At 34.9% G+C, this 23,845-nt stretch overlaps 2 protein-coding genes and 1 long non-coding RNA gene across 5 annotated transcripts; 1 reads left to right on the plus strand and 2 right to left on the minus strand.

Moving 5' to 3' along the window:
- The first annotated feature begins 1,273 nt into the window (after nucleotides 1-1,273).
- On the plus strand, nucleotides 1,274-9,482 carry LOC111386755 (ubiquitin carboxyl-terminal hydrolase 3). 2 transcript variants are annotated; one of them, XM_023011221.1, is made up of 9 exons: nucleotides 1,274-1,421; nucleotides 1,497-1,628; nucleotides 1,942-1,980; nucleotides 4,070-4,175; nucleotides 4,660-4,718; nucleotides 4,820-4,894; nucleotides 6,118-6,166; nucleotides 8,052-8,128; nucleotides 9,137-9,482. In XM_023011221.1, the coding sequence occupies exons 1-9, from the start codon at nucleotides 1,356-1,358 to the stop codon at nucleotides 9,233-9,235; spliced, it is 702 nt and encodes a 233-aa protein (XP_022866989.1). In that variant the 5' UTR covers nucleotides 1,274-1,355; the 3' UTR covers nucleotides 9,236-9,482. The 2 variants fall into 2 exon arrangements, with proteins under 2 accessions (XP_022866989.1, XP_022866988.1); XM_023011220.1 differs by lacking the exon at nucleotides 9,137-9,482 and adding an exon at nucleotides 8,732-9,111.
- An 875-nt stretch (nucleotides 9,483-10,357) lies between these two features.
- LOC111386768 (putative late blight resistance protein homolog R1A-10) lies at nucleotides 10,358-13,651 on the minus strand. Its single transcript, XM_023011238.1, has 2 exons — nucleotides 10,737-13,651; nucleotides 10,358-10,661 (listed from the first exon to the last, which is right to left on the minus strand). Exons 1-2 carry the CDS (start codon nucleotides 13,421-13,423, stop codon nucleotides 10,610-10,612), a joined length of 2,739 nt encoding a protein of 912 aa, XP_022867006.1. The 5' UTR covers nucleotides 13,424-13,651; the 3' UTR covers nucleotides 10,358-10,609.
- A 7,349-nt stretch (nucleotides 13,652-21,000) lies between these two features.
- On the minus strand, nucleotides 21,001-23,347 carry LOC111386779. Of its 2 annotated transcripts, none has more exons than XR_002701320.1 (3): nucleotides 23,102-23,346; nucleotides 22,833-22,911; nucleotides 21,001-21,554 (listed from the first exon to the last, which is right to left on the minus strand). It is a non-coding gene; the product is annotated as an uncharacterized LOC111386779 (long non-coding RNA). The 2 variants fall into 2 exon arrangements; XR_002701321.1 differs by lacking the exon at nucleotides 21,001-21,554 and adding an exon at nucleotides 22,322-22,526 and having other exon boundaries at nucleotides 23,102-23,347.
- Nucleotides 23,348-23,845: the final 498 nt, after the last annotated feature.

Raw genomic sequence — 23,845 nt, forward strand, 5'->3', positions numbered from 1 at the left:
ACCTTGTGTGTGAGTTATCTTTTAAAATTTCGTTCCAAGTAGGAACTTGATTCTGAAAAGAGTTTGGATAGAGGTGAAAACAGAGACTCTGGATACTGTGAGATAGCGTCTGTGGAAACACGGCTAGTTCTCTAGAATGAGAAATGCAACCTTAATTGAAAAGCCTTTTGCGGAAGTAGTTGTGGACCCAAATGAATTCAAAAACATTTTAAATCTTTACTTGATTCAGAAGATTGATTAAGTACATGCAAATCATCTATAAAAACATACTGGAGGGAAAGCCTGTTTATTTCCACTTGATTACTGTAAGTTATTTACTTGTTTTTACATGCTCATGCTTTAATTATTTTAATGAACAATTCACATGCATCTACTTCCACTACTAAAGATGATAATAATCTTATTTTATTTCTAAATGAAAAAGATGTTTCGTTCTTACTTAAATTAGATAAAAAATCTGATGATATATTTCCTGTTGGAAAAGAAAAAATTGAAGAAATATATAGAAATATAGATTATAATTGTAGAAATAATATAGGATTTGATCCTGTAGGAATTAGTAGAAAAATAAGAAAGGTAGAAGATATCATAACCAAACATAGAAATATACAAGAAGAAATTTTAGAAGGATTATTTAAAGGATATATAAGCAAGAAAGGTCAACCTATAATCTTTGAAGAATTAATAAAATATAAAGAATATTTAAAGGTACTCAAAAGATTGAAAAATATAGATATAGGTCCTGATTGATAAATCTTTAAAGATATAAGATAGATTTTGCAAATAATTTTAGTAAGGGTAAAATAGTACTTTTAATAGGAAAGGCTATTGTGAAAAATAGGCTCAATAATCTAGCCAATATAAAAACTACCCCCATATAGATGTGTTTAATAAATACAAATGACCAATTTGAAAATTCTGGAAAAACAGCAGGGTTTCACTTTAAATTGGTCAAAATGTAGAAGAAGTAATTCAATTCCCCTCAGCCGTTTGGTAGTCATTTTTTTAAAAATGTATTTTTCTCTCTTTTCTTTTCAACCATATATTCTTTATTAAAATAATATTATACATAAATAAAAAAAATTCCTTATTTCTCAATCACACATTTCACATCAATTTACTATTCTAAAATGTATTTTTACATATAAATGCCTATCAAACACCCTTAAATTTCAATCAAACTACAATTACATCCTTATATATCGAACAATTTAAAAAAAATAAAATAATTTCTTTCACTAATCAAATACAATTCGCTTTAACTCTATAAATTTCTCCAAACCCATGTCCTTCCAAAACAAAAACTCTTCATTTTTATTCCAAAAGGTACACCACTTGAAAAAGAGAGAAAAAAAATGGCGGAAAGCCCATCAGCTAAGAGATGGCTTCCTCTTGAAGCTAATCCCGATGTTATGAACCAGGTTTGATCCAATTTCCCATCGATCTTCCTTTTTATATATAAAATTATTAAAAATCTGAGGAAATGTCATTTGCAGTTTCTCTGGGGACTCGGCGTTCCACCGGACGAGGCAGAGTGCTTTGATGTTTATGGATTGGATGAAGAACTTCTAGGAATGGTTCCAAAGCCAGTGCTCGCCGTCCTTTTTCTCTACCCTATAACATCAGAGGTAATTCGTGAAAGAGTTGTTTGGCTGAGTTATAACTAAATACGTTAGTTCTAAAATTTATAATTCTTTAATCGATTAAAATTCGAAATAAGTAAAAAACAAGCCAACTGAAAAATAGGAAAAGGAGTGAGTTATTAAAAATATGTTTGGAACTAAAAAGTAATTTTCTCCAAGCTTACCCAACATGCTCATGCAATGCAACTTTCTATATCAGTGGGTTCTTAATTTTGTATCCCTTAGGGTGATTGCTTTCGGCACTACAATGTTTATTGTGTTTATATTTATATTGAGATGAAGATTCTTGTTTTTACAGAGCGAAGAGGAGAGGAGAAAACAAGATAGTGAAATAAAGGTGAGTTTGACTTTATTATTATATTTAATTTCACTATTTGAATGATACATTTCTATTTCTTTTGTATTAGATGCTCATAGGAAGATTTTGTGCTTGGACTCATGCGATTTGATGGGTTTTGGAGTTGATAATAGGACAATACGCATGGATTTGCAAGATGAGATTAGTATATGGAGGATTTGACCAGAAATTTTAAGTTAACAAAAATCCAGAGTAAATGATCGGGTTTGACCTGTTTTCGGTTGTTAATTGTCAGACATTGTATTACTAGTTTCCCTTATTTTTCTGAAAATATTGAGGTTGCGGTTAGCACACTATTAGATCGCATAGAAAATTAGTAGAATAATAGAGTAGACAAATGGTACGACAAATGAATGTTGATAATATTATTTGATTTTTTAGTAAAAATGTTATTTTATACTAGTTATCTTATATCCCGTCTGAAAGCATATATGGTTGACAATTTTGACTAGACCTTAATCCACCGTGATATCATCCACCTACTATTATCCATCTTAGTTTTATACTAGATTCTTTAAATGATCTAATATGGTGCACCAAATGCAACCTAAGGGTAAAAAGAGTAACAAGCCTATTCCATCCTTTACTTGTATTCCAAACATCACAATTAGAATCCAAATGCATTTCCCTTCCTTTCCAATCTCAAATCTTAATCTCAATTCCATTTCAACATGGGTTCCAATTTTACCGCCAGTGGTGTCCTCCCCCATACTCTATTCCTTAGCCTAAGCTTTAGAGGCCAGGAAGAAACTACCTAGGTCAGTCTCTGTTCCGTGCTAGAAGAAGCGAGCAATCGTCCATGAGGTTGATCCAAGATCAACAATCCCATCGGTGTAGTAAGCTTCAATAGTGGTTGTGGATTAGTCGAGGCATAGGATTACCTGCCTTACTATAAGGTTTTTGGGAAGCTAGCTCCGAGTAAACTAAGCCCTGTTTGGTGGAGATTTTTGTTGGACAATGTGTTGTTAAAAAATTGGAAAAGTTTTCGGTTTACATGCAAAATTATTTAATTGGGAGAATGTGTTGAAAATGAGTTTGAAGAAAAATGAGTTTTAGAATGGGGGGGCCAAAAGGCCTAAATGTATTTTCAAATTTTGGATGAGGTTTGCATGCTCCTTAATTTGAGACACTTCAGTCTTCCAAAGATGACCATATGACTATCATGGAAAAGTTTGCTGGACTTATTTTATAGTCATCTGCCAAATCTAGATTATGTACTTGATCTGATGTTCATTAAGTGTTTTGTATTATGATCGCATGATATTTATATGTGCAACATTTAGGTCTTCATAGATGGTTTTTGCAACTTGTTCATAATTTTTTTCCATGTCAATGTTTACTTTTAATTAAAAACAACATTACACTTAAAATTACAGTGTCAAAAAATACCATACATCAAGTTGGCTTTCTTTTGACTATAGTCTACAATGACAAGATTTGTACTTCAACTGTTTCTTTTTTACTTCTCGGTATTTTGTTTGTGTTGTGCCAATGTGGCTCTATACTGATAGAATGTCAAATAGAATAAAATAAATTCAGTTGATAATATTAATGGTGAAATTTATCCAAAGTGTATTTACTTGATTATAACAATGTATTTTTTCAAGTGTGCGCTCGTGGACACACTCATGATTGCCTGTTCATGCATGCTATGAATGTCCTATTCTGAGAATATATGAAGCAATCAAGAAGCCAAATATTCTCCAGTTTATCACAGACATTACAGGATTTGGGATATCTCATAGTTTTGGAAACATTGGTTTCCTCAACTCATTGACTTTCAATTTATTATTTTATCTCGTTGGGTTATTCAAAATTTTTTAGGTACCCTTGGTATGCATTGAATACACCCTTGGTGTGCATTGATAATAGATGATGACTTTTATGTCAATTATATTAAAGCTAACTTGTAATATATTATTTGCATAATGGTTTTCTAGTAATTTTTCACATAACATGACTCAATAACTGTGAATCGGATTTCATTGGTCATACAATTGGTCCTTCTTCTCTTCATTTTATGAATTTAAATTGCAACTATTCAATATTCATGATAGTCTGCCTACAGGAGCTTAGTGGAGGAGCTTACTTTATGAAGCAAACTGTAGGCAATGCCTGTGGAACCATTGGGCTCCTTCATGCTGTTGGGAATATCACTAATGAGATAAAACTTGGTAAGTATTCTGATGCTTTATATTAATTTTTATTAAGTTGGGAGTTCATGTAATGCTGAAGATGTTTCCATCTCTTGAATAGCTGATTGCATGGAAAAATTTTCCGTTTGTTGAGCTTTTGATATTAATAATGACTGGTGGTAGGATTTTGGTTTATTGAGTTGAAGGACCAAATGGGCCGGAGAAATGTTGAAAGAATTAGCAATACAGAGATAAAAATTTTATATACAGAAAGGGAAAAAGATAAATATGGGGCAGTAATAATCACTGAACTTGGTTTAAAAGTGAGGTCAAAGAAGTTAAACAGGCCAGGGATAGGATTACATTTGTTAGAGTTCTTTCAGCTGAAGTTCAGATTCTACTTCTTTCATGCATGCTTACTATTGCTGTTGGGTATCTTCAAATAATTTCAGCAATTATTAATGTCCCTACTGAATCTATCACATCAAGGTTTTCATTCACACCTATTTGCTTATTGTTTCAGTTGAAGGATCGTTTCTAGACAGATTCTTCAAGTCCACTGCAAACATGGATCCTTCAGAGGTCAATTTTTCTTGAACCTTACTGTAATCAGTGTTTGGTTTCGAGTCATATGGTTTGCTTTGGTGTCTTTCTAAATATCCCAGAATATAATTATCTTGCAGCGTGCTGCATTCCTTGAAAATGACAGAGAAATGGAAGTTGCTCATTCAGTTGCAGCTACTGCTGGTGAAACAGAGGTTAGGTTTTAGAAACTTAGTTATTGACAGATTACTTGGTAATTCTACAATGTATAGTAAATGTAGTCAAAAGAAAGTAATTTAGGTTTTCATTTTTTTTTTTCTGACATGATATTCCAAGCTTCTTTGTGGAAGATAAGCTGATTATAGCTTGTATATGCTGTTCTTCAATGGAATCGGAGCGTTATAACATTGCAAATTCAATATGGTCAGCCTATTATGCATGTTATATGGGCCCTTTTTGGTACTGATTTGATCATATTTTAATTTAAGTCAAAGTCAAACAATCAATTTTAACCACATATTTCGTGTGTTCCACGACTTTTCAACACACATTTCAAAAACTTTTATCAAAATCTACTAAAAATCTAATTTTAATCCCTATCAAACAGGGGCATAATAACTATCAACTAGAACTCTGGTTGTTCAAGACTTGCACATTCATATATTGGCTTCTTAATCTGCTTTTAAATTTTGAGAAACATCTCAAAAGATTAGATTTATAATTTTTTGCCATGAAAATGTATAGCATTTTTTAGCGTCAAATTGCATTTCGTTTCCAACGTAATTTTGTACCCTTTGTTCATGTTGACTCGATGCTTCAATTCTCAAACTAGTGCAGTTGATTTGCCAGGTTGATGCCTAGGATCTTATCTAACTAGTAATTTGTGGCGTTTGGAGTTGAACAATCCTAAGACATCTGTTTTCTTCCATTGCTAATTTAATATAGTTTAGTCTCTGGTTGTAGTGGACGGATATAGGCATGAAACAAGATGAAAGAGAAACGTATAAATATTTCTGCATGCCCAGAGCTGATATTGGAACCAAGACCTATGCAGTATGCCCATGGTTGATATCTCAGACTCCATGACCTTACCCTAATGGGAGTAAAGCTGTACAATGATTTGTTTTTTCTTCTTCTTCTTTTATCTGGGTTCTTGTGTTCATCATTCCACCTAGAACTGATAGTAGCATATAATAATCAATCATGGTAAGTGGTTCCTTAATGTTTCAGTACAGCTCAAGGAGCGATTTGATGAATGAAGTATAGTAAACCTGTTTTCAAAATTTTGGCCATCTTTATGAATTTTCTTATTGTCAATTTGAGTGGTATAAAAAATTTGGTCATGATCTTGTTATTCAATCAATTTAGTTTATCAAGTTATTATTTTTTTTCCCATGAGTGGTGGGAAATTTGTGATCTCATCTGTTTCTCTTTACAGGCTTCAGATAATGTAGACGCACACTTCATCTGCTTCACATGTGTAGATGGTAAGTCTGTTGCTCTCTCTTCTCCTCTCCCCTTGCAAGTGCAGTGATTGTGATATATAATTATAGGGAATTTCAAATAGGAGTAGTTACTCCATTTGTTAATGTGAAGTAATAACTATTGTATGAGGAAAATGGTGATCTATAGATGAGCATTTGGGATCTAGTTTATCTGATAATGGCATCATGTTGCATGAGAGAAATTGTGCAAGATTAGTGCTTTCCTAATAGGTTTTTGAGCTTGAACGTGTTTTTTGTATTCGACAACAGTAACAAGAAGGTAAGTTTTATTCTCATAGAATTGAGGACAACTACTGCAGGATTCATTTTTTGTCATTCCATTTATCACCTGTGAAAGGATTAAATATTTTGGACAATCTCTATCTATTTTAATTTTGCTACGTTGTCCTCTTCTCTAGTTCTGTACTGTATTTTAGAACTCTTTGCTAATGTGACCTTCTTAATCTCTTCTCAATCATTTAAGACATATTCCCTTATTTTATCCTCGATTGCCCCCATCTCCGTTTGATGGTTTATGGTCTCATTTCTAGTTTTATATATTTTAGTATGACTACATTCATCTGCGCATTCTCTTATGTGTTACATTGATATTATGGAAGTTTTGTACCTTACCCGTTCAATTTATCGTGTATTCAATTTTCTGCTGTACTTTGAGGCTTTCAGATTAGTAATGATTTTTACGATCCTATCTTGTGTTAATTCATTTTTTTTGGTTTTTGGAAGTTTTTCTTGAGCTTCATTTTGATACTGTGTTTATTCTTGACTGTTCAACTGTGTTTATTCTTGACTGTTCAAAAAGATATTAATTCGGATACTGACGTGTGCTTGAGATTACTTACACGTGGGATGAAAAAGCAACAAGGGAGGAAACTGTCCTTTTGTCTACTTGTTGCATGTTTGTTTACAAGAGTACTGGAGTCAGGATATCAACCGTGGTGGGGAGGAAGGAGTTGGGAGTCGGGATGATCTGATTTGTCCGCACTGTCAATCTAATGATCTTAGTAAAAGTTGGAAGAGAAGACAAAGTGAATACAAGTTTAACATGCAGGTGCTCCAATGCAAGAACCATGATTTGATGGCAGTAGTATCTTGAATATGTCTAGGCATGGAACGATTAATCAAATAATGTGCTTCAAGATGAAATTTCCAGTATAATTTCATCTATTTCAATCAAATGCTATATCTTTTAGTTGCCATTTGGTTAGCTATATTATTTCCGTGTCATATTCCAAGACTAATGCACGCTCAGCAATGTATAAAGAATCACAGGAGATAATAGGGTGCACGTGTACATACAGGATTGAGGAAGAGAGATCTTTTGACAAAGACGTTCTTGTTTCAATCTTGGAGCAGTAAACTTTGGAATTTAGTAAATTTGCTACACCAAGACATGTGTGTGTGTGTGTGTGTTTGAGAGAGACACAGGAAGATATCCTGTGTCAACGAGAAACAAATATTTTCTAGCTGGTTGAATTAACGTTGAACAATTAAGTTTCATGAGTTATTTATAATAGAAAATTGATAATGCAAACTTGAGTGTAGACTCCCAGTCCAGATATATCCCATACAATCAGAAAATTATATCAAGGGGGGCAATCGCTGCCCACATCCTCCTGTGTCTCTGCTGCTGATTTAAAATTAAATGCATTATCAGGTTTAATACATTCTAGCATAGACATGGGTGGAAGACTTAATAAAAGTGCAACTTTGATCTTGTTTTTTTTCCAAGTGAATCTGATGCTTGCCTATGCTCATCTACTTCTGTTTAGCAGAATTGAATCCACCTTTACATCAATTGTTTAGTTCTTTATTTAGAGCAAATTTACCATCAAGATAAATATATATATCATAAACTTGTTATTTACAGGACAACTATATGAGCTTGATGGAAGGAAGGCAGGGCCAATTTCACACGGCGCATGCTCTCCAAGCACCTTATTACTGGTAATTTTCTTCATCTGTGAGGGTTAGATGGGAGTGGATCCGTTTGTGAAATTAACCTGTGAACTAAAATATTTGAAGAGCTTTCCCCCCCCCCCCCCCCCCTCCCAACAAATTCTTTTGGGTCATATTCTTTTAAATCTGGTTATTAAAGAAAAATGGCTAGGAAAAGAACATTCAGTAGTGCAACAAAAATGATTCATCAAAATATGCAGGCAAAATCAGTAACACTGATGTCATGGAATCTTAAGCATTAAACGAATTCAAATGATTTGACAGTGGACATTTGTGATTGTGTCTGGACGTGTTCTCGGGCACTTGAAACCTGCTACTTTGCTGGGTTTAGGAAAATTTTTTTTTACCTGTAAACAAGCTTCCTTTGGTTGTCTCGCACTAGTTTTCCCAGACTTACAGTTGACAATTATTTTGTTTGTACTAAGAAGGGACGGGTCAACAAGCGTCACTGAATTTTTAGCAAAATGTCATGTTGGTCGCTAAAATTTATTTTGTTCCAAGTAGGTTTCTATACTTATAAACTTTCTTCCAATTGGATCACTTAAAACATTTTTACAATTGGATCATGACCATTTTGTGACTCTTGCAAAGGAACGTGCTACAGCACCAGAAGCCCTAACAGAAGGGATGACCGGACAACACAAAAATGGGGAGGTCGGCATTTTTATATTCAAGCAGGACCCACGACCCTCACCCCTTCTGGCGGTTTTCTTCTGGCAGTTCAGCATTATTGTCTTGCAAAAGCTTACGTGCTGTCAAGTTGGCAAACAGACTGCCACATTACAGTTATGGATGGAGTGACCAAGTTGGCCTAAAATTTAATAATCAACATGAAAAAGACAAAAATTGGCAGAAGTATATTGTAACAGCATTTACAACATTGAACCTCGAGGCTACTCATTCGGGAGTGTTTCCCATTTGTTTGCTGTTCTTCCCTGTAATATTAATTTTCTTAGTGACTATTTTGACAATTGGATGTCTACTATTTTCTTACAGGATGCAGCCAAAGTTATTCAACAGATGATTCTGAAAAATCCTGAATCAGTTAACTTCAATGTAATTGCTGTCTCGAAGAAAACTGAAGCATTTGAATGATGTTCTTGACCTCATTGTCTGGGAAGAAGCTGTACATCTGAGTGCTCCTAACCGACTTTAGGACATTCTACTTTTCAGCTTCCTTGTCTTGGGCGTAATTCGTAGTCTTAAACATTCTGTTGGGATCTGTTGCTTGAGAGGGGTTTTTTTTTTTTTTTTTTTTTTTTTTAACCTGTCGTCGGAGATGAATTTTACGTGGAGGCTATGAATATGTTAACGTTTCCCCGTATGCGTGTTTTCTTATATCTACCGGTTCAAGCATGACTAATTGACGAATTGTTAAATGCCCATAACATACTAAGCACAACATTCGACTTTGCAAATTTCAGCTGATCGGTCTTGCTGTTCTGAAAGTTAATGTAATCATTAATTGAAAAATTATTGTCGTACTTAATCATTTACAGATTCTTTCACAGATTAGTGAGATGGCAAAAAGAAAAAAAGCGGGGAAGCAGGTAGGAGGAGGGGATTTTATTTTTTTTAGTTGGTTGTGAAATTTTAATTCAATCATACTTCGTCACAATCATCTGTAGGTAGAAAAAATTTGTAGGCAATGTAGCACAATAATAATTAATTCTCTGAAGATTTATATGTAAGACATCCTAGAAAAAACACATTTTTAAGTAATGTATTGTTAAATGGGGAAGAAATATTTGTTACATGATCATCATAAATGGATTCTCTATGCTTTGATATTCATTGTATAAAAATTCCATAATCCATTATTACCAATTATTGTAATGTTCATACTATGAGTATCCTCAAAACACTCTTTATTTATAAAGAGCATCTTATGTATAATATAGAACATTTTTAAATTTAGAGAGTAATTTTTTTAACCACTCGAACAAACTCCTTATTTTGACTCTTTATTTTATTTTTTTCAATGTACATTTGATAATTTCTTCTTATATCTTAATTAACATAATTTTTTTTATATGTTAATAACTCATCAATTTAAATGTAATTTGAATAATTTAATTGTATAATATTGAATTTGTAATGTATTAAATGCAATAATTGGACATTAAATAATAGAGAGTGGTTTTTGCTCTCTCGAGCCTCTTGGAGATGATCTGAGTTGTTATCTTGATTTCATCACCCTTTACCTTGACCTCTGAATTTTCAAGAATTAATACTTGATTATCTACATTCAAATTGCACATGTGGTCTAGCTTACGAAACATGTCGTAAGCATATTTAGCCCTTGTAACTACACAAATGAAAATGAAATGTTGAAATGCAATTTTTTTATTTTTATATATACAGTAAGGAGAAGAATAATACAGCAAAAAAGTGTAAAATTGGAGGTACTACCTACATTACAATAGTCTAATCTGTCCTCTCAGGCTTCAGCTAGCTTCATTTCTTTCTTTAAAGAAAAAAAACTGGCCAGTGTCCAACTTCTATGCCTTCATTAGTCATCCTGCATTGGTCAGAGTACAAACTGAAGCTGGATATTACAAGAATTTCCTCATTGTAAATCAAGAAAATGGTTTACCAGCCATGTGAATGACGATAATCAATAGGGAGATCACTCTGTGAATGATAACCTCCCCAGCTTATCTGGACACTCAACTCATCATTTCCCATCACCTCTTGTTGTTCCTGTATTTTCCTTGCAGACATTACAACACTAAAGCTACAGTCATGTATTTCAATCAGTTGCATTGTCCGAATTTCCCCAATACCTTCAGGAATTTCTCTGAGGCGGGTACATTCCTTTAGGACGAGGCGCTGAAGTCGTGGAAAATGGGATTCATCTGCATCCCAGTTGTCAGGATCTGAATTCTCTATTACCAAGAGCTTTAGTCGGAGAAACCCTCCTTCAACCGGTGACCACTTATCTCCGTCAAATGCAAAGGATCTGAGTTTAAGCACCTCAAGGTTGGGTAACATGCCAAGAATTTTCATATCTTCCCATGGCAAATAGCTCCCACTTAAGGTAAACTTCTTCAGGTTTGAAGGGAATACATTCTGCTCTGGAAGCCGATGCATTCTCGGTCGGTAGAGAAAATTACATTTCAATGTTTCAAGATCATTTAAACAGACAAGATTCCTTAAGCACTCCGAGATCCACTCGGTACCAAAGTCAGTTTCAGTAGCATAAATTTCCAATTTCCTTAGCCGTGGCATCCGGGCATAAACTTCCTTAGAACAACTGACAGGTCCTATTAATGTAGATAGTGTTTGCAGGTTTGTTAAGCTGCTCTCAATTCCCCAGCTATAAGGGAGTGGAAAATAGCATCCCCTTTTCAAGTGGATATGCCTCAGCTGTGACATGCTCCATATTTCTCTTGGCAGGTACTGGCCCTCCCAAATGTGATCAATAATCAAAGTTTGTAGGTTCTGAAGTTTGGATATTGATCCAGGAAGCTCAGAATTTGTGGAGAGTGCCAAATACCTCAAATGAACCAAATCAACTACTTCAATGGGAAAATGATTAGAACGCAGAAGCATAATATCCAATACCACGAGCAATTTGAAGTCTACTTGAACCAAGAATTCCAGCAGAAATATGTCTGGCAGAATTTTGTTGACATCAAAGCACAAAAAAGAACGAGTGAGTGGCTGTGAACCCATTGAGTAGTAATAGTGGAGGATACTCGCATGGAGACTAATACGCCGAGGATAAATTGATTCCATTTGAGGGATTGGAGCATAACGCTTTATTACCTGTAAAAAGTTTTGGTTCATGGATTCTCTCAAGCATACGTCGCGCAGAAGATCATGAATGTGGCAAGTTTTTATTCTACCGTTAGACCTTCTTTTTCCAACTAAAATCAGATTTCTGCCTACTAGATCCTCCAAGTAATCCTCTGCTACCTCTTCCAGACGTTTCCCTCCTACTGGCTGAATAAACCCTTCGGCTATCCACAGCCATATGAGTCTTGATACTGGGATTTCATAGTCTAGCGGGAAAGCTCCCATATAAAGGAAGCATGGTTTCAAAGGATTAGGCAAGTAATTGTAACTTAATGCAAGAATATCCGTGCAGTGCTGTGGTTTTTCAGCAACAAGAGATAGTACAGTCTCTGCAATTCTCTTCCAGCAGTCCAGTGTTCTGCTCACATTGCTCAGGAGCCCTGCAACTACAACAATAGCTAGTGGTAGCCCTTGACATCTTTCTGCAATTCGCTTGCCCATTTCGACCAATTCAGGAGGGCAGCTTTCTTTAGCAAACAACTTACTCTCCAAAAGCTCCCAACTTTCAGCATCTCTCAGGAAATGCATGCGATGAGCAGAACTCTTAGAACTGATATAAACAGCTACCTCAGTGTGCCGACTAGTCAATAGTATTCGGCTTCCAATCACATCATCTGGTAAAAATTGTTTAAGGAAATCCCAGGCCTTGACATCCCACAAATCATCCAACACAATCAGATATCTCATACCTTTCAACGTTTTGTACAGTTTTTCACCTAATTCTTCATTAGTCTTTTTGCAAATTTCATCTGTGATATTGGTGAAACATCTTAAAATTCCCAACAACATTTCTCTCATTCGATATGATAGAGATAGATTATATCCTTGAGACACAGTGATCCATGCACGAACATAAAAGTGATGAATGATAATCGGATCATTGTAAATTCTTCCAGCAAGAGTCGTCTTACCTATGCCACCCATGCCGGTGATTGGAATAACTTTGCGATGGGATGGAAATCCTGTAAGTCGATGAAGCAGTGCTTTGATGTCATTATCAATGCCCACAAGCCTGTCCTCTGCATTTAGAGAACTTGGTGACGAGTCTTGAACTGAAGAATTTCCATGAGGCAGAACTTCTGTATCACAGATCTGTTTATCAAAAAGTTTCAAGGCCTCTAACTTGATCAACTCGATCTCTTTAATTATCTGAGAAAAGTTTTGGTGGGCGATCAAGGAAATCCGACTATACTCGATCTTTCTTTCCGGAATATCAGCATTCCGGATATAGCTGATGTACACGTGAGAATCAATGAAATCTGCAGCACGGTAAGCCGCATCACCTATCCGTTTCTCCAAACTTTTCACATCATGATCATACATTTTCTCTTGTGAATCCTTGAGGGATACTTGCAATAAGCTAACTTCCTTGTGAAGAGATTCAATGTGTTCTTTCTTTAGACCAATGGGAATGGGATGTGCCTGGGAATGTAAGAGTTCTTCTAGATCCCGCATCAGCAAAACTACGGCGGCATAGGCCATATCTTCTCCGATTAAATTCTACAATCCCGGGCTAATTGATTCTTTAACTAGGCAGCCTGAAGTACGGAAAACACCAGATTCCTCTCCCTCCTAAATCCAATTTCTTTTACACTCAGATTTGACTGGCCAGCTCTTCCTTTCAAAACAATCGCAGCAGTAGAAGTTCTGATTGAAAGGGTTGCTATCAATGACAGTAATGGCTGAGTGTAACAAAGAAAGCGAGAACCCACCAACCAAATATTTAACAAATAAAACGTTAATCCATTAACCAAAAGAGTGGACTTTTCCTGGTATTCTGATTAAGACAGAGAGATTATCCAGAACCCAAGAATTTTATGGGAAATTAGCACTTTCATCCCCAACTTATACAATATATTATTAATCTATCCTCAATCTTTTTATCATCAGACATTCCAACCTTTGACTTAGCCCCTGATTGAAAATCTTTATTTGAACTCATTTTTTTACGTACTCATTTTCAATTACATATTCATAAAGTAAAATATTTTGCATGTAAACTCAAAGTATTTTTCTAATTTTTAATTACACATTTTCCTGAAAAACATTATTCAAAACTTCATTTTTTCAAAATAATGCTTGTCAAACGGAGGCTTAATTGTAAGTACATGTTTAACAATCATTAAAATAAAATTCTTTATTTTTTGAACTCATTTTCAATTACACATGTTCACATTAAAATATTATATACGTAAATTCAAAATTTTTTCTTATTTTTTAACCATACATTCTACGAAAATTCACTATTTCAAATTTCTTTAAAAAAAAAACTCATTTTAATTATTTTGAGGGAAAATTTTTGCCATTAAATTCGCGACTAAATTCCCCCTCACTTAAAAAAAAATGTAGAGAGAACCACCTAAATAAAATAAATAAATATATAAACAAATAGAGGGAAAATTGTAAAAGAAGTCCCCAATCTTGTAAAAAAAAAAAAATAGGTCTTTTTTCCCAAAGGACCACACGAACAGCCGTCACCCTCCTATCCATTAGCAACCATCAATTATACTCCCTATTTTTAAAGAACATATTTTATAATTTACAGAGTAAAAATTTAGAAATACTTCAGCGGATTCTTTATTTTTAATGCTTAAATTTCCTACTTCTCAGAAAAATTATTATTTTTATTGTTTTTCCTCCAAATTATTATATTATTATTTTTTTATTAAAATTTGAAATACTTTAAATTCATTTAATAAAAATATTAATTTGAAGAATTGTATAATTTTAAGGGTTCACTCTTTGAAATAAAAAAAATATCTTATATTTAAACAACCACTTATATATGATCTTTTTGTCAAATCCCCCAATGTGAATTATGAGAATAAATGACAAATTACTTTTCGAAGGGACTTATCGTCGAAGGATTTTTTACTAGCTTATATGACACCATTTCTCCATTACCGACTTTGAAGGATAGTGGAGTTTAGTAAGCTTAGAATCTGATGTGGTCTTCGCTCTTTGGCAATGGCCATTGTAACAACATTTCGAAATGCATATTTAAGGATTCTTTGAGATGATCGTCGATTATCAGAAAATACAAGTCAGCAAGTCCAGTAAGCACCACTGGTTGACATGGATGATGAGCTGGAATGACACATTGAAAGCACCAGCACTGAAGTTTCTGGAAGATAAATGAAAAAAGCCGAGAATCCAGTTGGTTATCTGACATCCCTTTGTATATACTTCCTTTTTCTTTTTTATTATTCTTTACAGTTGGTTGTAACTAATTTAGAGAATATTATTTTGCTTCCTTGCTATGAATACTGGCTGAATTGTCTAGTGAAAATACAAGTGAATGAATACAATGAGAAAATTCTCTCAATTCTGCAGATCCATTACTTAAACAAATTTTCATATTCTACAACTTCATTTCTATAACTCTAGCAAATTCTTATATGGTATCAGAGCCAACTTGATGGCAGAAACCGACTCCACAAGTCCAAATGCTACTGAAAATCCTCCTCAAAATCCCAAACTGACTCCAGCTCCTCTGGTGAAAGAGAAGCAACACCTCATGACCCTATATCACCAAGCAATCCCTACTATATTAGCAGTAGTGATGTCAATGGTGCCATACTGGTGACTCATTAGCTTGATGCAAACAACTACTATCATTGGGCAAGGTCGATGAAGAGAGCACTTAGGATAAAAAACAAGTTGGGTTTCATTGATGGGAGCATTTGTGAGCCAACTGATCCAAATGATCCTCTCGTAGAACATTGTTTATGGTGTAATGACAATGTAATCACCTGGCTTCAAAACACTATGTCATTGGACATTAAGTGCAGTACTGTATATGCAGAAACAGCCAATCACTTATGAATAGAGTTAGAACAACGTTTTGCACAACATAATGCCCCAATAATATACAAAATCAAGTAAGATATAACTGCTATAGTTCAAAATCAAGATGCTGTAAATGTTTATTTCTCCCAGCTCAAAACTCTTTTGGATGAATCAATGAATTATGAGTTTGTACCTAATTGTTCTTGCCGTGGTTTAAAGATTGTGATCAGTAACCAGCAAAGGGACTGGGTCATGAAGTTCTTGATGGGGTTGAATGACTCCTAAAAGGCACTTAAGGCACAAATTCTATTGATTAAACCCTTTCCTAGTTTAAATGAAGTATATGCTATTGTGAAACAAGAAGAAAAGAAAAGGCAGATTTCTTTTGATGGTACTGTGACTGAATCTATGGCACTTCTGGTGAAAGGGTACTTTAGAGATAGGGGGAGGAACTCATCTGGACAAAGGAAGGACAAGTATGACTGTACTCATTGCAAGATGGCCAGTCATTCCCTTGAAAGGTACTTCAAGGCCAATCCAAATAAACTAACGTGTGCTTATTGTCAAATGCCAGGCCATTCCATAGATAAATGTTACATGGGTATCCACCAGGCCACAGTTCAGAAAATCGAAGTAAGCCCACAACATCTCTTGCCAACCAACCACTGAACTATTATGTACTGGCCAAGAGCAAGTAAGTGATAAAGCTCAAATGTCCTTAACCCAAGAGCAATATATTCAGCTTATGTCTTTGCTAAAATCACAAAACTCTCAGACTTACACACCATTAGCAAATCAAGCTCACTCCATCATTCCATCTCATCCCAATGACGGTGGGATGCCAAAAGTTTCTGGTACATCTCTGTGCTTTTCTGCTCATAGCAATAAACTACCTAACATGCTTGATGCCCCTTAGATCTTAGATACAGGGGCAACGGACCACATGATTTGTTCTACATCATATTTTTCCAAAATCAAAGCTGAGACCTCATACTCAGTTGCTTTCCCTAATGGTGAAGTGGTTCCAATCACCCATATTAGAACAGTTGAATTTTCGAAATCTTTAATCCTTGACAATGTGTTTTGTGTACCTACATTTTCTTTCAATCTTATATCAGCTAGGAAAATCGCACAAAGCATGAACTCTTGTCTCATTTTCCTCTTTGATTTATGCTTCGTATAGGACCTTTCAACTTGGATAATGACTGGAATGGATGAAGTAAGGCAAGACTTGTATCACCTACTATGACAAGAAGTTTTCCCACATGCTTTAGTAGAAAAGTTAGCTCAAAAATTGCTTATGTTTGCTTCCACTATCTCTAATAATGCTGAAGACTTTGATCTTTGGCACTATAGGTTAGGAAACTCTAGTTACTTCAAGTTAGAATAGCCAAACCACATTCCAAAAGTTACAAAAAATCCATGTTTGATCTGCCCTCTAGCCAAGCAGCAAAAACTACCATTTTTTCCTAGTACATATAAATCTGAGAAACGTTTTGATCTCCTGCACTGTGACTTATGGGGACAATGTAACGAGATTAGTTATGATGGTTTTCGATACTTCTTAACTATAGTGGATGATTTCAGTAGATGTACTTGGGTGTATGTTTTAAAATTGAAATCTGATGCTGGTACTATTTTACGAGGTTTTTGTTCTATGATTGAAACTTAATTTGAAACAGAATCATTCATCAAAGAACATGTGTGGAAACGCCACAACAAAATGCTATCGTCGAGAGAAAACACCAGCATATACTAAGTGTGGCGAGAGCCTCGAGATTTTAGAGTGGACTGCCTTTAAAATTTTGGACTGATTGTGTCCTCACAGTTGCATATCTCATAAACAGAACTCCCATCCCCCTCTTGGATCACAAAACTCCTTTTGAAATGCTCTTCCAAACCAAATTATAGTTATCTAAAGGTCTTTGGGTGTCTTTCATTTACCACCACTTTAATGAATGGGAGACACAAGTTTGATTCAAGAGCCAGAAAATGTATATTTTTGGGATATTCTTTTGGAATCAAGGGTTACGAATTGATGGAATTAGAGACGAGAAAAGTTTTCATAACGAGAAATTTGATCTTTCATGAAAATGTTTTTCTTTTTAAAGTAAGAACAGATAATTATCCAATTCAAAACTCTATCTTTCAAACTCCCATCATCATTTTAGATCATCATCAATCAACAAGAAATATTCCTGAATTTGAGCAAGTTAATAATTCAAATCTGATTTCCATAAATCCTATAGGGATTTGGATTAAATCGAGCCAACAAGTTTTCCTTCCACAGATATTGCTCACACTTCGGCATCCTTGCCTGAATCAAATTCTAATCTATCAAATTCTGGTCTATCTTATCCCTCGCAAGACAATATTGAGTCTTGTCAAAACCAATCCTTGGATGACCCCCTATTCGAAGATCAAGCAGGATTCAAAGAGCTCTTGCACATTTACAAGACTTTGTCTACTAACAAGCTACTGCACTTCCCCAATCACAAAACTTGGAAAAGAGAAAGGACAACATTTTACCAGGTAAGCCTTTTCCTTTAGAAGCTACTTTGTCCTATCATAAATTGTCGACTTCTCACAAAGATTGTGTACCCTCTATTAACACGCACACAGAACTAAGAAATTTTAAAGAAACCTTAGAATCACCCAAGTGGTGTAGAGCCATGAAAGCTGAAATAGATGCTCTTGAACTTAATGACAATTTGATTATCACTTATTTACCTTTTGGTAAAGAAGCTAGAGGCTATAAATTGGTGTATAAAATAAAGTTTAATGTAAATGGAACCATAGAAAGATACAAAGCCAGGCTAGTTGCTAAGGGCTATACACAACAAGAAGAACTTGATTACCATGAAACATTTTCTCCTGTGGCAAAACTGGTTATTGTTAGAACTTTGTTAGCTTTTGCAACCATTAAAGGATGGCATCTATACCAATTTCATGTAAACAATGCCTTCTTGCATGGTGATTTAGAAGAAGAAGTTTATATGCAGCTCCCTTCAGATGTCCCAATGCTAATGGATCAAAGGTTTGTAAATTGAAGAAAAGCCTATATGGTCTTAAGCAAGCATCCAGGCAATGGTATTCTTAAGTTGTCTAACTTCATCATTGAACAAGGATACACACAATCCAAGGCAGACTATAGTTTATTCACAAAAGCCACAGAAAATTCTTTCACTGTCATCTTAGTATATGTTGATGATATCATTGTGGCAGATAGTTGTTTGGACTCTATCAATGCCCTCAAAACTTCTCTACATGACAAATTTAGAATTAAAGATCTGTGGCAGCTGAAATATTTCCTTGGCATTGAGATAGTAAGATCGATAGGGGCATACACATATGCCAAAGGAAATATGCTTTGGGCATCCTTATGGACACGGGCAAAATTGGTACAGCACCGGCTTGTATTCCTCTGGACCAAAACATGAAACTCTCTAAAGATCAGGGAGAACTTATCCCTGAACCATCAATCTACAGATGGCTGATTGGGAGATTGTTGTATTTGACTATTACAAGACTTGACTTAGCATACTCAATGCAATTGCTAAGTCAATTTATGGATAGTCCAAGATTGCCCCATCTTAATGCAGCTCATAAAATTTAAGATACATAAAATGCGTACCAAGGCAAGGTTTGTTATACTCATCACAATCAACTTTGCAATTAGTGGGTTATTGTGACTCAGATTGGGGAGCTTGCCAGGATACAAGGAGATTGGTCAGTGGGTATTGCGTTTTCATAAGATCTTCTTTGGTATCTTGGAAGTCTAAGAAGCAAAGAGTTGTGTCTAGATCATCTACAGAGGTAGAGTACTGGGTAATGGCGAATCTGTGTTGCGAATTGACTTTACTAAGATATCTTCTCCATGACTTACGAATCAAACATCCACAAGTAAAAACCATGTTCTGTGATAATAAAGCAGCACTTTACATTTCTTCAAATCCTATTTTTCATGAGAGGACCAAGCACATTGAGCTTGATTACCATCTCATTCGAGACAAGATCCAGGTTGGGAGCATAGTCACAGAACATATCAGTAACGATAAACAAGTTGCAGATCTCTTAACCAAGGCATTGTCTTGTACAAGTCTTTATTCTCATCTACTCAAGATGGGAGTAGAAGACATCTACTCTCCATCTTGCGGGGGGTTATCAGAAAATACAAGTCAGCAAGTCCAGTAAGCATCATTGGTTGACATGGATGATGAGCTGGAATGGCACATTGAAAGCACTAGCACTGAAGTTTCTCGAAGATAAATGAAAAAAGCTGAGAATCCAGTTGGTTATCTGGCATCCCTTTGTATATACTTCCTTCTTCTTTTTTATTATACCTTACAGTTGATTGTAACTAATTTAGAGAATATTCTTTTGCTTCCTTGCTATAATACTGGCCGAATTGTATAGTGAAAATACAAGTGAATGAATACAATGAGTAAATTCTCTCAATTCTGCAGATCCATTACTTAAACAAATTTTCATATTCTGCTACTTCCTTTCTATAACTCCAACAAATTCTTATATTGATTGGTTGGTCGTCGGCAAGTAAATTTGCCAAAAATGGTGATTTCAGGTGTAGAATGATTCTGTGCAATTGCATCCATGGCTAAATCTAAAGGAAAAAATGAAGGAAAAAACACTTTTTACTCTGTCTGATTTTCTGTGAAGCGAATTCGAAATTAGATGAAATGAATAAAGAGTGGAGTAGATTAATAGAAAATGTACTCGAATTGTATTGTGTATTTCAATTATCAAATGATTAAATCAGGAATGAATTCGACAGTGAATTTTTGATGTTTATACAAGGTGTTCATGTGATGTACTGTGTGTTGTGAAATTTCCCTTATTTCTTTTGTTAATCACATAAACGGTTCGAAAGATCTTTGAGGAGGTGGTAATGACTGGTAGTTTTTGCAGGTGGGAGTCTTGGGATAGTAGTGGTTTTGAGTTTGAGGGTGTGGTTGTTGGAGTGATAAGGGGAGAAATCATTATTTTACTACAATTTGAATTTTGTTCATCGCTTTAGTCGCACGATTTTGAATTGCTATCAAATGATCGTTGAACCTTTTAATTGCATTCCATTCATCACCCACAAAGTTATCGTTTTATGGAAAGTCTATGTGAATAGACATAATTTGATGTGGTACATTGAAAGAGTTAAAATAGCTAAATAAGAAATCGTGATTGTCATGTCTAAAAAAGTTAATTATTTCATTACACATTAAAATTTTGTTCATTACCATGCTTTATTCACTGTACTATGAATTTCAAATGGTCACTAAATTTGCACAAATTGCACTTTGTCCATCACACAAGAAATTATGTTGACTCCTTTTAAATTCACAATCTTATAGGATAGAGCAAGTATCTAAATGCAAAACGGAAATAAATCAAATTACTAGAAATTCTTCATCCGAAATTTGAGAAGACTCTTCATCCTTCTCGCTCAAATCCTGAGCTAATGCAAATTATCAACATGGCAACCTAGACCAATGTGATTATTGACCTAGGCTAAGAACTGCAAGTAGAAGACAAGATGTCAAAATCATGGATATTCATGAAGTTGCAAAACCAGTTGACTTGCCCACACAACGGATGATGTGGTAGTGTTGCATGGATAATGTACTGCGATAATGCTAGACCGTCTGTGCTGAGAAAAAGTGCTTAACAAAGAATGTGATTCATCTGTGATCATGGGGCTAATGATATGGCTTGGTCGACCACCGTATCATGAAAGAGAGAGTTCAAATAACCATGGTCGCAACGAAAGGTCCCGCAGGGCAAAATTGATAGTGAGGTGGTCGTTGAACAAAGCCTAGACAATACGATAAAACCATCAGTCACACGTGAATTTCAAAAGAACTTAGATATCGAAGGAACTTATCTCTGCAAAACGCAACCATCATGTTGGGCAAATAGGAGCATTTAGTCCAAGGACCCTCACATCTCTAAATCTACTACACAATTCTCTCTGTTACATTTTTCTTATCGCAAGTTTACAATATCGAAAAAGTAATATAGTAAATATTTGAGTTCGAATAGTCGTTCCCACAAGGACTATTATATCTTAATAGTTTATAATTTTTACTTCTATTTGAAGAAAACAATTTATAATTTGAAATTGTTGATCTAATTATACTAACTTGATTGTTATTGGATGCACAAGAAAATTGAATCAAGTTTTTAAATTTGAAGGATATATTAGGGTACACAATTTTATTTACCAATCACCTTTAATCCTCTAATCAAGACTCATAACATAATGTAATGGTCAGTCGAATTCTTCTAATGTATTTAATTTACCTCTCTCGAGTTCAAATTAATTTTATTAAACTAAATCAATTTCATATTTTTATGTGAATCTAGATATACCTTAGTTAAACACCTTAAATCTCTAGAAATTTATATAACGACCGCATTAACTAGAAAAGACATCTCTACACTTTTATACTAGTTCCCAAAATTTATAGCGTGGTCTAAACCTAAAACTCGTTTCTCGACTCGTAATATATGTACAAGATCAATGAACTATTGGCCAAGTAATTCATGCATAAAACACTATAAATAAAATCAACACGTGAATTTGAGAACTAAGATCTTGAAAATTGAATTAAAGAGTCTCAATAAATTACATTGTTTGTCCTAACACACAGGGGCGGAGCAAGGATTGGCGTTCAGTGCGGGCACAATTTTGTCCATGCCGAACATTGAGTTTTTAGTCATAGATGTAATGATGATAAAAATATAAAACAATACTAAAAATGACCTTCAAAGCCACCCGGCCCTCCTGCCATCCATAATAGGAAATTCAATCAATAGAAATCGTATTCATTTTCTTTGAAAGAATCTTTTCATTTCATCTCTGTATTTAAACATTATAGCTATTAAGATTTAAAAATGTTTTCAATTCACAGTGCAATTCAAATAGCAATAATTACTAGAAAGTCTGGAATCAATTCACAGAGTAAGCAATTAGCATTTCACAGTCACAGAATTATAAAATGCTTTCATAGTCATAGAGAGGCAGCATTAGCATTTAGCAATATGGAATGGAAGTAGGCTTCAATCACAGAGATAGAGTAAGCAAACTCACAGAGTACATAGAGACTTGAGCAGGCTTCAGTATTCATCGAATTAGGCTCGAGGACTTCACAAGCCTGGGGCTTCTAAGTCTAATTTAAAGAGCAATTCAAAAGTAATTTAACAACAATTCAAGACTTCAAGCAATTCAAAAGTAATTTCATATGTTCAAAAGAAAAAATCACAACAGTACACAAAACACAAAGCAAAATAAGTAATTAACAGAAGAAAAGTTAAGAAGAACTTGAGTGCGGTTTAGGAATCAGAGTTAAGGGGCTTCACCTTCTTCTTCTGCTGTTGAATCGTGGAAATGTAGATTCGAAGGACTGCTGTCGGCTGTCGCATCTAGAGAAGTTCAAGGGCTTGAAGGTACTGCATCTAGGGCTCGAACGTTGAAGGCCGGCAGAAATGTGGAATCTTCCCTAAGCGGCTGAGTGGCAGATCGAGAAGTACAAAGTCGAGGCCAACGGAGAGAGAAGAGTGGAAGTGGAACTTGGGAAGAATGAATTATGAATATTGAATGGGTTGGAACGAAATGTATTGGATTAATGAATCCTGAATGGCATTGGAAATTTGGGCTTTTTCACTTTTGGTTTTGGGCATTACCAATGTGTGGGCTCTAGCTTAAAAAAAGGGGGTTGGAATTTTGGTTGGGCCTAGAAGTTCAGTGCTGGCATACCTTTTTCACTTTTGGTTTTGGGAATTACCAATGTGTGAGCGCTAGCTCAAAAAAAGGGGGGTTGGAATTTTGGTTGGGCCCAGAAGTTCAGTGCGGGCGGGCATATGCCCGTACTGGTCCTGAATGGGCTCCGCCCCTACTAACACAAAAGTTTAGCTACTCGTAATGGATGAAGAAAAAAACAAAGAATAATAATTGAGCACATCATCGAGTTTTGAATTAAAACGTAGAAAAGTTGATGAATATTGTACTAAGATAAACTTCTTGCCCAAATTATCAAGTTGTAGAACACTTTTCCTCATCCTCCATTGATTTTTATATAGTATTAGACTTTTTAGAAGAGTTCC

Source organism: Olea europaea, unplaced genomic scaffold, assembly GCF_002742605.1.
Source record: "Olea europaea var. sylvestris unplaced genomic scaffold, O_europaea_v1 scaffold372, whole genome shotgun sequence".
NCBI classification, from domain to species: domain Eukaryota; kingdom Viridiplantae; phylum Streptophyta; class Magnoliopsida; order Lamiales; family Oleaceae; genus Olea; species Olea europaea.

What these genes read in the sequence shown, in the direction of transcription:
- LOC111386755 (XM_023011220.1), top strand. Translation starts at nt 1,356, where the DNA reads ATGGCGGAAAGCCCATCAGCTAAGAGATGGCTTCCTCTTGAAGCTAAT. An exon ending in AACAAGATAGTGAAATAAAG is followed by an intron (nt 1,981 to 4,069) that starts GTGAGTTTGACT and finishes GTCTGCCTACAG; the next exon opens with GAGCTTAGTGGAGGAGCTTA. An exon ending in CACTAATGAGATAAAACTTG is followed by an intron (nt 4,176 to 4,659) that starts GTAAGTATTCTG and finishes TTATTGTTTCAG; the next exon opens with TTGAAGGATCGTTTCTAGAC.
- LOC111386768 (XM_023011238.1), bottom strand. Translation starts at nt 13,423, where the DNA reads ATGGCCTATGCCGCCGTAGTTTTGCTGATGCGGGATCTAGAAGAACTC. An exon ending in TATCGTCATTCACATGGCTG is followed by an intron (nt 10,662 to 10,736) that starts GTAAACCATTTT and finishes TGACCAATGCAG; the next exon opens with GATGACTAATGAAGGCATAG.